Raw genomic sequence first — 15,565 nt, 5'->3', positions numbered from 1 at the left:
AAATCAGCTTTTGAGTTAACATCCAGATGGGATCTTTTCATTCCCTAAAGCTCAGTTATTAGTAAGCATATTTTGTGACTGAAGAAAAGCAAGATATATATATAAATATATACCCTTTGTCATGGTGAGTTTATTCTCTTAAGTCCCCAGATAGCTCCATCTAATTGGGAATTTTTAATTGAGTTGTACTTCCTTTGTTTTTTAAGGGGAGAGAGGTATTTGGAAGATAGTCTGATTATCATTTGAAATGCCAGCTAGTCTGGTAGCGTTAATCCCTTTAATAACAGACAGCTAATTTTCTTGTGAAGATACAAGATCTGATTAATTTCCTTTTTTAGAAAAAAAATGGCTGCCCCAGGAAGGAATCAAGTTTTGTTGGGTTTATTCCCCAAGCTTTCGTCGCTCTTAATGCTCTAGCAAACAACATTGTTAAGAATTTTCTGTTGGGGAATATCTTAAGGTTCTGGATAACAGGGAAAGGGCATGAGTTCTTTTCCACCAGAAGAAAGAATAGAGGTCATGAGAAAGTATATGCTGGTAGCTTCAAAAGCCCTGCATAATATCACTCTTTTCATCTTGATTCATCAGAGAAGTTCAAAGCCAGGAGGCAACATCAGGGGAAGGCCTCGGCCTCTATGCCCTATGGTTGGCTCTTCAGAGGAAATAGTTGATCATTGCAGGACACAGGATGCTGGACTAGATGGACCACAGGGTTCATAGCACACATCACTTAAAGATTAAATGCTGAAAACATTATTTTATCCTAGCCACATGAAATGGTCCTACTGAGCTAGAACCAGCTCTTTGGGGACTCTTCAGTCTATATACGCAGTGGTGCTCAGAGTCTCTGAATGAATGGGGTTCTCCACTCAGTTCACTGCATGGTGGTAAGGATGAGCGGGCTGCTGCAGCTCTGTTTGGTTTGGTATTCGTTCCCTGTCTGCTCCTGGGTCTTCAGCTGAAGTTCATGAACTTTGATAGGACGCAGCCTGAGGAGAGGAGAGGGTGTAACCCAACCTTTAATCTATCTAGTGTACGTGCAGAGTATGGACACACTGGGGGAAATAATTCTGATCCAGGTGTTTAGTGGCTCTGGGAGTACCTGGAACATTCCTGATAGCCCAGAAGCAGCAAGCACTTCTAAAGTTCATCCTTTGTGCGTGAAGAGATTTCCCCTCCACTGAAGTGGACAGGTAAACCTCTACATCTGGAAACTGCAGCTCTGGGAGTCTCGAAGAATCGCTAAATTGGGATCATTGCTGTTATTATTGCTCTTGCTTGTCATATCTATCACGTTTTGATTTCACACTTCCTCACTGGGGATCCAGTCAATGTACATGGTTCTCCACCTATCGCAGGCTGAGAGAGAGAGGGTTCCTAGCCTAGGGTCCCCATAATCTTCTTTCCTGAATTCGTCTCTTTCGCTCTCATCCGATACACCCAAGCTCTCCTCATAGGGCAGACACTGAATTGAAAATTAAGCTTCTTGAATTTAAATTATCTTATGAATATGCTTGTTTGTTCCAAACATTTCCTTTGTTTAAGTGTTAAGCTGCAAAGACGGGTGCACTGTGAGAAAACGCTTATCAAAATGTTTGTGTCATGCATCTTACAGAAACTTGCGCTTGGTCGACAAAGAAGCCTTTCACGCTCGTCAAGAATCGATGGAGCTCTCGTTTTTCCAGAATATAGTCGTAAGGCACATGGAAGCTGCCAAAGATACACTGTTTAAAAAGTAAGGTTGAGTCAGTTTAAATTTTTTAATGACTACAATGTGTTAACTTTTAAAGACCTCCTATGGATAATTTTGTGGTTAGGAATTCACAATAGCATATATACTCTTATATAAGCTGACATGCTTATAAGCTGAAGCACCTTATTACACCACAAAATTTTGGAAAAACCTATTGACTCACATATAAGCTGGATAGTGGCTTTTTCTCGTTTCCTCCCCTCCCCCCTGTTTTGAGCAGGATTTTTTCCCCTTTTCTTCCCACCCTCGTCCTCCCTCCTCTTTCCCTTTTGACTCCTCTTGCCTTTATTCCTTCCTCTAAGGGAGTTTCCTCCTTCTGCTCTCTGTTCTCCCTCTTAGATAGAGGCTTCAAAGCTTCCTTCAGCAGCAGCAACATGTGCAAGCCTCGTGCTAGCCTTGTTAAGGCAGTGAGAGGGGGAGGCAGACTGCTTTTTCCCTCCCCTTCCACTGTCCCTCCTGGGCTTGCTGCGTCTCTACTTAGTTCCTGCCTCTGCTTCTTCAGGCAAGTATACTTGTCTCCTACCCCCACCCTCCTGTCTGGAAGCTGTTTTTTTTTTAAATACCCGCATATAAGCCGAGGGGGATTTTTTCAGCTAAAAAAAAGGGCTGAAAAACTCGGCTTATATGTGAGTATATACGGTAAATTGTTTAGGGATGAAATCGCCTGTCAAAGCTGAAGTACTGATTTTGGAGGATGAGCCACTAGAATTTGGCAGCTGACATTTAATATGTCGCCTTCGGCCTCAGTGCCCCACCCTAATATTTGACCCATGCCACAAACTGACAATAGCTCATTGCAGTCATCCAGCTGAAATTTGTTCTTGATTCTGTAACATTTGATGATTTTTTAATGGCATTTCAATCCTGGCTGAAAATTCATTTCCTTCTTTTAAAGTTGTCCTCTGCTCATGTCTTTCCTTCATCCAGCACTCGGGTTGCATCTGCCTATGATTGAATATGTGAATTGTTGTAAGCTGCTGTGAGCTGGCAGGCCCGGGAACAGCAGCCTAGAAATGTAAACAATAAACAAATAAATAGTAAAAATAAATAAATATCGCGCTAATGTTCCACAATAGCAATCATACTGGACTGGGCTTGCCCACACAGGACAATCTTGTTGTGAATATTTGCTGTAGTGCAATAACAGTACAATATCCAACAAGGGGAGCAGCCATAATAGCTCAGACTAGCTGGATCTTGCCAGCTCTCTGAAGCTCATCAGAATTCATTCTTGGACAGGAAACTACCAGGCAAGACTGGGTCTGCTGTGCAAGAGAAGGCCATTTCTGTTAATCACTTGTCCTGAAACCTGCTGAAGATCCATCAAAAGCAGTATTGTCAGTTCCATTTCATGGTGTCATCATTGGTCAGTTGCATTCTCTCAGCACACGTTAACCAGGAGCAGTGCTAAGGTCCTGCCCACCAGCTTTTGGGGAAGGATGTGGGTGTTGGAATATGCAAGATCTGCAGTGTGCATAATTGAGCAAACTATAAAGGGTGTCTGTCCTGCATGGGGCATCAGAGGAGATGTATATTTAGGATAGATGGGATAAAAACTTCCTGATGATTTTCAAATGATCCCCTTATTGATTCACCAGGAGACTTCCTGCTTTTTGAGCACATTTCCCCCTACTTGCCTTCAGAACAGTTGTTGAATATTAGAAGAACGACTGCAGCTAGCTAGATAGTTAGGTCTCTTTCTCTTTTTTTCGGAAAGTAGTTGTTTCTCTCAATAAAATAAAACTATTCTTTAAGCAGCCTGCTGCTATGCACTCTCTGCATATTCAAACACTGCCAATAGGGTTATGGACCCAGAACCCTGTTGTCAGAGTTTGAATATGCCAACAGAGCAGAGCACTGGGATGCTTAAAGAATAAAATAGTTTTATTTATGAAGATAAACAACTTTGTATAGAAAGAGAGAGAGGGAGCAATAACAGTTAGACTGTAGGTCTCTGTCTTTCTCTTTCTATACAAAGTTGTTTCTCTTCACAAATAAAACTATTTTGTTCTTTAAGCAGCCTGGTGCTCCCCTCTCTCTGCATATTCAAACTCTGCTAATTGTGGGGAACTGGAATGAATCCCTTCTTGTTCCCCTTTCCCATTTTGTGTAAGGCCTTTGCTATTCAGGGCTGCTCTTGTTTGTATAGAGCCATTGTGTAACTGTGCTCCAAGCATGAATTTGTCATTCCCAATCTGGCATTGGGACAAACTATGATCACGGTGGGGATTATCACAGTCCTCATGTCATGCACGTGATAGCCTCCGTGTTTCTTCAGTCTCGGGCAACAGCAGCAACAACAAAGGGTTTGTCAAACTTCTGATCAGCTGCGATACATAGCCAGTTGGCCTCTTTCTGCTCGGTGGGTCACAGCCTGCCCTGATGGGCAAATGCAACTAGAAGTGATTATTTCAACTCAGTGATGTCCTCAATTATTTTGCCTACATCCTGCAGGCTCCTTCTTTACCTCGATCGGTCTGCTGTCATCCCTGTTCCTGGATGCCTTTTTCTTTTTGCCGAAGCACCTCTTGTTTCTTGCCTGCAGGCGAGCTCCTTGCCTCCTTCTCCAGAGCGAGTTACAGAAGTCAATTCTGGAGGGCCTAACTACACACAGCATTGTCCTTTCACATGCTTGGCAGGTTGCTCAGAAACAGTCACATCTCCTTCACTGTGGCTATGAAGTGTGATGCAGAGCAGAAAGAAGATCCGTTTTGCTTTACTGGGATTTTAGAGACATAGAGGTGGGGAATCTTTGAAAATCAAATTATAAGGAGGGAGACTTGGGAGCAGGGAGGAAAGGATGATAAGAAAAGGAATTCCACAAGCCCCCCTCAGGCATCTCATGATATGACTGTGGGAGGGAATGGTGGTGGTGAAACTTTTGGCCATTCCGCACCGGGATCCATGTAGCAAATTGTTTGCTGAACGAAAAATCGCCATTTTAAATAGTGGAATTCGTCGTTATGTATACCTGCCTTTGTAGTGGAATCCAGTTGCGTTTCTATCGTTTCCCACAGGGTTCTGGTCTCGGCAAAAATCGCTAGAAAGGAAGCGCTATTGCTGAGCTGTGTCCCGCCCCTGGCCGTCAACCAGCCAATGGGCGGCCGTTATCATGCTCCCAAACAGCCCCTTTCCCTTTAAGGAAGGTTTTTAAAAAAAAACACACACACACACACCCATTGCAATGAATATGTGTTGATTCGTTGCAACGGAGAGACCCATCCAGCTAGCAGGTGGTGTTTGAGCTGCCATTTCATCGTTGCCACACTCCCCCCCCGAGTGAAAAAAAAAATCCCCCCCCTCACGGGCGCGATTTTCGGCTGAAAATAGTGTGAAAAATAAAGTGAAAATAAACCAGCAAACGGGCCTCTGCGATGCTTGTGCTTGGTGACTTTAAACAGAGGGACTGCAGCCGGGGAAGCCTCCCTGGGTAAACGAAGGCTTGCCGGTGCGTTGATCTCCGCTCGCTCGGAGAAAAAAAAATGGCGATCGCTTCGCCGGAAGATCAGAGGAGAGAGCCAGGGGAGGGACTTTGCAGAAACCGCAACAATGGTAACGCACAGAACTTTCCCGCTAGTGTTGCAGATTGGTTGCAGGAGTGTAGCGCTTTCTGGAGGGTGAATCCACTTTTTGGGATTTCCCTGAAAGCGCTACAACGAAGCGCTTTTTGCGGATCGGTTTCAGGAGTGTTGCAGATTGTCAACGACGTTGTGCATAATGGCAAAACTGTAGCGATTTCAATTAGTAACCATTGTGCTATTTTGGACGAATGCGGAATGGCCCTTTGCGTTGGCAGTTTGAATATGCAAAGGAGGTGTGCAGCACTGGCTGCTTAAAAGTATAAAATAGTTTTATTGAGAAGAGAAACAGCTTTGTAAGTAAGAGAGGAGAGAGATGGTCCTAACTGTTTAACTGACTCATCTTCTCCTGGAGGGAAAACAGGCAGGAAGTTTATTCAAAAGAGCAAGAAGTCTCCAGTTAGACCAATCAGAACTCAGGAGATTATTTGAAAATATAATGAAGTTCCTAATCTGAATATGCTAACCACATATCTTCTCTAATGCTCCATGTAGGATTGTCTTCTTATGCTGTTAAATCATTCACCCTACAGATTCTGCATATTCAAACACTTTACCTTCTAGATAAGCACATCCTGTTCACTGCGGCTGTCCCCACCCCCTCATCTCCCTCTCTTCCCCCAGCATGCACTGCTGTAAAGTAGATATCTTCCTCATTTGCTCTGGCAAATTATCATAAATTACTCAAGCAGTAGTAGAGAAGTCCGGAGCCCAGGCTGAATTTTATCTTGCTATTAGATGGGAAGATGCCAGTAAGAACATCTGAGAAGATGACTCATTTTGCTACATGGATGTATACAGGGATAGATGCTATGAAGGCAATTAGATAGATTCATGGAGGATAAGTCTGTTAATGGCGATGAGCCATGAGGGGACCTCCTCATTCAGAAGCATTAAGCCTCTGACTCCCAGAGCCAGGGGGCAACATCAGGGGAAGGCCTCAGCCACTATGGCCTGTTGTTGGCCCTCCAGAGGTACTTGTTGCTCACTGTGTGAGAGACGATGCTGGACCGGATGGACCACTGGTCTGATCCAACAGGGCTCTTCTGATGTTCTTTGGAAGGTCTCAACCTCTATGTTCCGTTGTTGGCCCTCCAGAGGAGCAGGTTGGCCACTGTGTGAGATAAATACGAGCCTGGACTAGATGGATCACTGGTCTTATCCAGCAGAGCTCTTAAAGTGGCAGATCATGAAGGGGGCTGTCAAGATTACAACCAGAATTGACAGCAGAAGCGTATGGACAGTCAGCATAAAGACTAAGGAAACAGGAGTGCGAGCACATAATGCTTTGGCGCCCATTTACAGTTGCCTCAACCCATTTTGAACCAGTTGTCACTTCCACGTTATCTTCAAAGGCAGCTCCCCACGGAGCACGTTACAATAACCCAACCCGTAGCTGGGATTAACATTTGAAAAAACTCCATCCTACAACGCTGTCAGCTGTCAAAAATGCTGCTATAGCTAAGCTTGTGCTCAGCATGTCCAAACATCTTGTGCTCTTTTCAGGTGGTTTCCAGCTGTTCAAAATATCTACTACCAAGGCAATAAACGGAAGCAAGTGCCCACCAATGCCAGCAGTGCCCAGTTAGAGGCATTCTTTGACTGCGCTGCCACCTTAATGACCCAACAACTGCAAAGTTTAGCTTTAGCTTCAATGCAGGACTTTACTGATCTGCTTGTACAGCCTCCGGTAAGTACGACTCATGCCGTTTCCCAGAGGCCTCTACCCTCAAAGAGCCATAAAGGCAAGCTTCATCCTAGGAATGCGCAAAGTATGTTTTGTAGACCTGCAGCCTGTTTCCCCAGGACTCGAGGGCACCCGGCAAAGCTGATGGGCAGTAGATTCGGAAAGGTCAAAAGGAAGCACAACTTTATACTGGAACTCCTTGTTCTTCCTCTTCTGTTTTGAGAGCCAGTGTGATGTCATGGTTCAGAGCGGTGGCCTCAAATCTGGAGAACTGGGTTCAGTTCCCCACTCCTCTGTGAAACTAGTTGGGTGACTTTGGGCCAGTCTCAGTTCTCTCAAAGCTCTCTTAGCCTCAGCTTCCTCAAAGGGGGAGAGGAAGGGTAGGCTGCTTTGAGACTCCTTGGGGTAGTAAAAAGCACAGCGCAAAAAAAAAATCAGCTCTTCTTCTTTCCATGTCTCTCCTCTGCAGCCTGGATTCCCTGATGGCCACAGACATAACATCAGAAGAGCCCTGCTGGATTAGACCAATAGTCCATGTAGCTCAACATCCTGCTTCACACAGTAGCCTGGTTAAGTACGAGGCACAGGGGGCGAGACCTTCACTTGATGTTGCCTCCTGGCTCTGGGATTCAGAGGCTTAGCACCTTTGAATGTGGAGGTCCCTCTCACTCACCATCACTAGTAGACATTGATCTTTTCTCCCTTTGAAAGCTGTCTATTCCTGTGGCCACTACAACATCCTCTGGCAGCGAATTCCACAATCACTCGCTGTGTGAAGGATTGTTCCCTTTTGTCCATCCTGAACCTACTACCCGTCAACTTCATTGGATGCCCTCGAGTTTGAGTATTTGGGGAAAGGGAGAAAAAAATCTCATTGTCATCTCTCTCCACCTCATGCATAATGTTATAAGCCTTTATCATGTCTCCCCTCAAACTGTCTCTTTTCTAAGCAGAAAAGTCCTGGACTCTTCAGCCCTTTCCTTATAGGGAAGGTGCTCCATAGATAGCTTTAAAAGAGGGATTAGACAGATTCATGGAGGATAGCTCCATCAATGGCTACTAGCCACTGTCTGGCCACTAAAGGCAAACCTTCATGTTCTGTATACCTCCGGATACCAGTGGTAGGAGGCAACAAAAGGAAGAGACCTTGGACTCTGTGCTCTGTCTGTTTCACCTTCCAGAAGAACTGGTTGGCCAGTGTATCAGTGTATGATACAGGATGCTGCAATCAATGAACCACTGGGGTCTTCTTAGGTTCCCTCCCTGGCCTGCCATTTGGCCTCTTTTGTGGGTGAGCCATAAGCACCATGCCTACACTCAACAGCCTTCTCTGGCCTCCCTTATCTGTTCCCCATTTGCCTGAGAGCCCAGTGGGCAGGGCCCAAGTGCAGCCACTCCTGTCCAAATATTGGGGTCAAGGTCACGCCCCCCCCCCCCTGCTTCAGCTTGGGTAAGTCTAGAATGCATGCTAAATGATTTCTTCCCTTGAAAAGCTCCAAGCTTTTTTTCTTTGTTGGTCCCCCATTGGGCTCAAAAACTACTTCCATCATTCTCCTCTCCAAAATTTTATCCTCACAACAGCCCTGAAAGGTAGGTTAGGTGGAGAATATGGTACTAGACCAGGGCTGGCCAAACAGTGGCTCTTCATATGGCCATGGACTACACTTGTAGCCCTTGGTCATCTGAGAGCCACGGTTTGGCCTCTCCTGGACTAGACCAAGGTCTCCCAGTGAGCTTCCATGGCAGAGTAGAGATTCGAACTGAGCTACCCAGCTCCTTGTCCAACATTTCTGGCAACTCCTATACCTGTGGCGTTATCAGTTGAGTCTCCCAGTTTTGAGAAGAGTAATCTTGTTTCTGCTCAGTATTGCCAGCTGACGCGTTTAATTTTCTTTTGTCAGAAGTCCATTCGAGCCTACGAACATCCAGGGTTCATCATGAGACTGATCCTTGAAAACGAACGCATTAAGTTTGAACCAGAGTTTAGTGACTACGAAGCCATTTTTATGAACATTTTCAACGTTATGGTAAAAGCCATTAATCTGTTGCCAAGAGTAGAGACCAAACTTTATTCAAAGTGGGTAAGAAATTTTGTAGTAATATCTTTATCCCCCCCCCTCACATATTTTTTTTGTCAGCCTTGAGCTGTGACCGAAATAACTGATTTCTTAAAGGATGGGTTTTCATGAAGCATACTAGTTTTCTGATGCTCATCTCTTCAAAATTATTATTATTATTATTATTATTACTACTACTACTACTACTACTATTACACTGGCAAATACAGTGTGTGTATATATACATATACATATACATATACATATACATATACATATACATATACATATACATATACATATACATATACATATACATATACATATACATATACATATACATATACATATACATATACATATACATATACATATACATATACATATACATATACATATAATTGTACATAATGAAATTAATTCAAAAGAAATTCCATCTAAACATCCGGAAGAAGTTCCTGACAGTTCGAGGGGTTTCTCAGTGGAACAGGCTTCCTCGGGAGGTGGTGGGTTCTCCATCTTTGGAAATTTTTAAACAGAGGCTGGATCGCCATCTCACGGAGAGGCTGATTCTGTGAAGGCTCAAGGGGTGGCAGGTGACAGTGGATGAGCGATTGGGATGTGAGTGTCCTGCATAGTGCAGGGGGGTGGACTAGATGACCCATGAGGTCCCTTCCAACTCTATTATTCTATGAATCTATTCTATGATTCTATACAGCTATAGCTTGGCAGAGTATTCTTGTACAGAAAGATTTGAGTGTTTAATGGCTGAGAAATAATTTTAAAAAAACAGAAGAAAACTGTTAAATCTCCGAATTCTACTCTAATTTAACAAAAAACAAAATCTTGACCAGATATGGGTTGCCTACTAAATTGGGAATATGCCGCCCATCCTTTCTTTCATTTGCCAAAACTAAATGTCAGACTTTTAATTGACTATTCCTAAAAATATAGGGAAGGAAACGTTGAAAAGCATAACAAATGGCATTATTTTGCTTCTAAAGCCAGAGAACAGGAGCAGGTCCATCAACCTGAAGCCCATCATCCTGGATGACATTTTGGAGAAGCACAAGAAAGCGGTTAGGGATGAGATTGCAAAAGAAAAGCAGGCACCCATGGAGCACCTCAAGCTCTACGACAAGTACACGGATTTGATCACCAGGCAGGCAGAACGGGACGTTGAGCAGTTCCTGTTGGAAGAGCACACCTTTGAAGAAATAACAGCAGAAGTGGCGAGGTACCAGAACCTGAGGGACGAAATACAGTTTACTTCTAGAAAGGTAAGGCCACGCATCCTGTGGGGAATGCAGTTCCATTCCTTGGGCTCTGGAATGTGGAGAAAAATAGAAGAGCCCTGCCCATCCCACAACGATTGTACGTTTTTGCTGGTCAGAGTTTCCCTCTCCCGAGTTGGTTCATCTCTGAACTTTCTGCTGCGGTTGTCTGAGGATGCAGAATTCGTGCATACAAAGAGCAGGGGCAGAAGACTCAGAGCCAGTGCTGGCATATCGGTGACCCCCGCCCTCCATGCACTTTTCCTCTCTTCACTCACAATTACTCCATCAGACCCACCTGGGCTCCTCAAGATGCCATGCTCAGCACTACCATGGAAGGGTGTGCTGGGATGCCCAGCAGTGATGGCACTTCCAGCAGCCACGGATGAGGCACTCCCAGGGGCAAACACCTCACCATGCCATCAGGGCAGGTTCTGTAGATAATGCGGGTGGGTCTACTCAGTGGGACTGGCTCCCAGGAAAGTGTTCTTAGAATGACAGTGTTTCTTCCTCTTTAGTGAGTAACGATAGCTTGCTGTGGATCCTTCTGGAAAGACTTGGTGGGCTTCATGCACATATTAGGAGTTTCAGAAAGGAGCCATACTGGTCTTCACTAGTAGATCTGGTTTGGAATCCTGTAGCCTTATAGATCCCAATAAGATTTTGGACGTATAAGATTATACCTCCAAAATCTTGTGGTTCTCTAGCATGCAAATGGACTAGGGATGCATACCAAAATAATTTCTGTATTTTTCAGATTCGGGCTGAATTGATTTGGGTATATATTCTATATTCTATGATTCTACCTGAATCCCAGGTTTGGTATAGGGATTCAAATTCAGATGATTTGAGGATTCGGCTTCATTATAACCTAGGGGGACAGAAAAGTAAATGGGAAATTTTGCCATCTCCAGCAGTCCTGGCCATTGGGATTTAACTCCTTGTAGGCAGTCGTGAATCTTGTCACTCCACTATGGGGAAGCAATTTCCCAGTTGCTCCAGTCTTTAACTCTGCCGCTTGAGAGCAGGACAAAAATCTTCAATGCTTGAGAGTGGGCAGCGATTCCAAAACAAACAGAATTCTTCGGCAGGGACTGCAGCCCTGGCAGTAAAACCTCACCAGGAGTGCAGTCCACACGAGACAGTCAGTCTCCTTGGCTGCTTGGGCACTCCAGCCTTTGAGCTGGAGCTTCCCCCTCCCTCTCTAGCACAGAGAGTAGGCAGGCTGTCACACCAGAGTAGGCAGGCTGTCTTATATCTCAGGGACGCCCTCTCCCTCCGTATAGAGCCAGTTTGGTGTAGTGGTTAGGAGTACGGACTTCTAACCCGGCACTCCCCCACATGAAACCAGCTGGGTGACCTTGGGCTCGCCACGGCACTGATAAAACTGTTCTGACCGGGCAGTGATATCAGCGCTCTCTCAGCCTCACCCACCCCACAGGGTGTCTGTTGTGGGGAGAGGAATGGGAAGGCGACTGTAAGCCGCTTTGAGCCTCTTTTGGGTAGGGAAAAGCGGCATATAAGAACCAACTCCTCCTCCTCCCCCCCCTCCTCCTCCCCCCCTCCCCTCCTCCTCCTTCTCCTCCCCTTCCTCCTCCTCCTCCTCTCAGCCTCACCCACCCCACAGGGTGTCTGTTGTGGGGAGAGGAATGGGAAGGCCGCTTTGAGCCTCCTTTGGGTAGGGAAAAGCGGCATATAAGAACCAACTACTTCTCCTACTCCTCTCCTCCCCCCTCCTCCTCCTCCCCCTCCCCCTCCTCCTCCTCCTCCTCCTCCTCCTCCTTCTTAATAAAGCGGTACAGGCAGAATGAGGAAGCTGCATGTTAATTTATTCTCACACCTTGCCAATAAGTCTGAACTGCCAGTGGACTCTAAATTTGTTCTGCTACTTCAGACCCACACGGCTACCCACTTCAAACTAAAGCCGTAGTTACTACAATACACAATTTCCCCTGCAATCCTAAAAGCTGTTTTCTGGGAGTCAGCCCCACTGAGTAAAATGGCACTTATAAGCAAAAGTATACTTGTTTAGGATTGCTCCCTTTAAAGTACTGGAGAGCATCGATTAGGCAAAGAACAACACTATTGGAAAAACTCATAGCTGCTCTGCTAATTTTATTCAGTGTTCAGGTAAAACAAAAATGTAATTTCTATCAAAGTTCCTGGAAATCAGACATTTTCCAAAAGGCGTTGCTTTGGATAATAAATTGCGGTGTCAGCATCCACCTTTTTTCCCTCTCATTGGTGCTTTGTGTTCCAGTGTATACGCCTAGGAATGTTTGAAATGCACTGTGATGAACTGATCAGATCTCTGTCCAAGCGAGCGGATACGCTTTGTAACAGGATCGTTGCCAAAATGTTCAAAGATCATCAGGATCTAAATCAAAGGTAAATCTCTTTCCTCTCTCTTTTTTTAAGCTATCAATAAAGGTAAAGGTAAAGGTATCCCCTGTGCAAGCACTGAGTCATGTCTGACCCTTGGGGTGACGCCCTCTAGCGTTTTCATGGCAGACTCAATACGGGGTGGTTTGCCAGTGCCTTCCCCAGTCATGACCGTTTACCCCCCAGCAAGCTGGGTACTCATTTGACTGACCTTGAAGGATGGAAGGCTGAGTCAACCTTGAGCCGGCTGCTGGGATTGAACTCCCAGCCTTATGAGCAAAGCTTTCAGACGGCTGCCTTACCACTCTGCACCACAAGAGGCTCTTAAGCTATCAATAATAGTGCCATAATCAAGCTTCAGTCACAGGGAAACGGAGACACATGCCCCTCCCTTAGACTGAAAGAGGTGTGCCAGTGTACGAGCGTTGCTGTGGGTCAGACCCAGACACTTGTGTCACGCTTCTAAAAGTCTGCTTAGGTACCCTGATCTCCCTCCACAGAACAATGCTAAGAACCAAAATAATCTTTTTTCCGATGTTTTCTGAATTGGTCACATGTGGTCCTCGTTTGGCTCCTAGGATTGGGTGCCACAGTGCAGGGCAGGGTAGTTTAATGGTTAGTGAAGGACCGAGGAGATTAGGTTCTGTTCCCCCCTTGTCTATCGATTTCTCTCAGCTCACAGCATCATGTAGGACAGTTGTGAGGATATAATGGAGGAGGATATGATGCTCTGGGCTACTGGAAGTAGGGTGGGATAAAAATGCAACAGGTAGGTGCATGGCCCTGTTTCCAGCATCCTGACAGTTTTCCCTGCAAGTTTGGCTTGGTCCAAGGGATGACATTTACCTCCTGGGAGTGGGACATCTCCTGTCCCTTAGCTCCTGTTACTTCCCACCTCTTCAGGACTATGTGGAAGAAAAAATAATGTTGTTGGTGCAATACTGTTATATCATTTCTGGGGGAAACCTGGAAATGACATCACTCCACTGCAGGAACCGCTGGAAACTGTTTTCCGGAGATTCCTAGAGAGGGTTAGCATCATATCCAGATGTTCTCCAGGAGTGACATAAAGCCATCAGACTGATGGTGCCCCTTACATCCCCCCCCGACTGTTGTTGGTTGCTAGACAGTGGTTGGCAACCTTACTCGGACCTTACTTTAAGGATGTTTCACTAGATGACCATCAGCATTTCTTTTTGGGTAAGAAGGACTCCGAGAGAGGAATTGCTTTGGCTGGCCCTTCCCTACTGGCCAATGTAAGAAGAGTGACTCCCCTCTAAGCCTGTTGGCTCTGATGAACTTGGAAGGGGGTCACTCTGCTGAGGGTGGCACTGGAAGAAAGTTACGGTGAATCCAGGAGCACAAGAAACTGTAACATTGGTTGGAGGAACAGCATCCTGAAGAGATCCATATTTTTGCTGCTGCTCATTTATGTCTTCTCTTTCCTCCCTTCTTTTAATCATTTCAGGCTGTGCGATGAGTTTGAGAGGATAGCGGAGAAAGCCCTTTCCACACCATCCAACACACATGAGCTAATGGAATTTAAGGTATTTCTTTTTACGTGGAATTATTTATTTTTTTATTTGGGGATTCCTAAACTTCCTGTCTCCAAAAATTAGCCCCGGGACGATGTGTTTGAAATAGACGTGCATTTGAAATAGACTTGTCCATTAGAAAATTGGCAGCTTTGGTTCTAGTAAGCCTCATGTGCCTCACAAAAGCACCTTAAAGAATAAGTCATCCACTTGTTGCTGTCTCTTTGCCTCAGCTAAAATGGGTCTTGATTAGGGGTGTGCATTCAACTAATCTGAACTGAAAAAATGCCCCCAAATAACTTTTGTCAGTTTGTATTAGAAGAAGAAGAATTGGTTCTTATATGCCCCTTTTCCCTACCCGAAGGAGGCTCAAAGCGGCTTAAAGTTGCCTTCCCATTCCTCTCCCCACAACAGACACCCAGTGGGGTGGGTGAGGCTGAGAGAGCCCTGATATCACTGCTCGGTCAGAACAGTTTTATCAGTGCCGTGGCGAGCCCAAGGTCACCCAGCTGGTTGCATGTGGGGGAGTGCAGAATCGAACCCAGCATGCCAGATCAGAAGTCCGCACTCCTAACCACTACACCAAACTGGCTCTCAAATTAGTCAAATGCACACCAACCATTTTTGAAGCATTAATTTGGCCAATTTTATTGGCCAAATTTTTTTCTTTGATTTTTCTTCGATTTTTCTGGCTATCCAAAATGGCCGGCCTGAAGAATCCCAACAATATTCTGCTAGGTAACCACCGTTAGAGTGCATTTAAAGAGCTCTCAATCCCTTTACATGACTTTGGAGTGACCTCTACACTTGAAGAAAGCATTTAAAGGGTTTGTGAGTACTTTAAATTGACTCACATTGCCATGGCTTGCAAAATATATTTAAATCTTAAAGGGACTGTATTCGCTTTAAAGTTTAAATGCCTTACCCCCCTCCGTTGAAAACAATGGGTTAGGAATCTCAGGATCCTAACCCAGCTTGGTAGACATTGGCGTCTGGCCCCATTGGAGCCGACATCCTGTACTGTTTTGGTTAGCAGGTTAGAAATGCTTGACACGAGTCCAGGAACACCTGGGAATGTGTTTGGTGCTCTGGCCAAGAGCACCAAGTTTGCAGAAATCCCAAGGGAACAATCTGCAAAATCCAGGCTTGCTTGCAAGGAGATTTTAGTAAGCAATGATAAAGCTTATAGAAACAGCAGGCTAAGCTCCCATCCACTGGGTCTTAAACACACACATGCACAGTGGAACTTAACCAAAGTTTCAAACAAGATGCACAGTTGTTTGAGGCAGTTTTTTTCCT

The 15,565-nt window shown here is 45.1% G+C and overlaps 1 protein-coding gene across 4 annotated transcripts in view; it reads left to right on the top strand.

The window, feature by feature from the left end:
- DNAH7 (dynein axonemal heavy chain 7) overlaps window positions 1-15,565 on the top strand; it is a 168,300-nt gene that overhangs the window by 22,103 nt on the left and 130,632 nt on the right. For 3 of the 4 annotated variants that reach the window (XM_077319509.1, XM_077319510.1, XM_077319508.1), the window contains 6 exons: window positions 1,616-1,735; window positions 6,838-7,021; window positions 8,920-9,099; window positions 10,080-10,355; window positions 12,610-12,737; window positions 14,200-14,278. In XM_077319509.1, the coding sequence (XP_077175624.1) occupies window positions 1,616-1,735; window positions 6,838-7,021; window positions 8,920-9,099; window positions 10,080-10,355; window positions 12,610-12,737; window positions 14,200-14,278 (967 nt within the window). Of the gene's footprint in view, window positions 1-1,615; window positions 1,736-6,837; window positions 7,022-8,919; window positions 9,100-10,079; window positions 10,356-12,609; window positions 12,738-14,199; window positions 14,279-15,565 lie in introns of those variants that run through there. The other variant, XM_077319511.1, reaches the window with a different exon arrangement.

This window comes from Paroedura picta, chromosome 2 (assembly GCF_049243985.1).
Source record: "Paroedura picta isolate Pp20150507F chromosome 2, Ppicta_v3.0, whole genome shotgun sequence".
Lineage (NCBI taxonomy): Eukaryota > Metazoa > Chordata > Lepidosauria > Squamata > Gekkonidae > Paroedura > Paroedura picta.
Note: the sequence above shows the minus strand (reverse complement) of the source record. Positions and strands in the feature narration are given on the sequence as shown.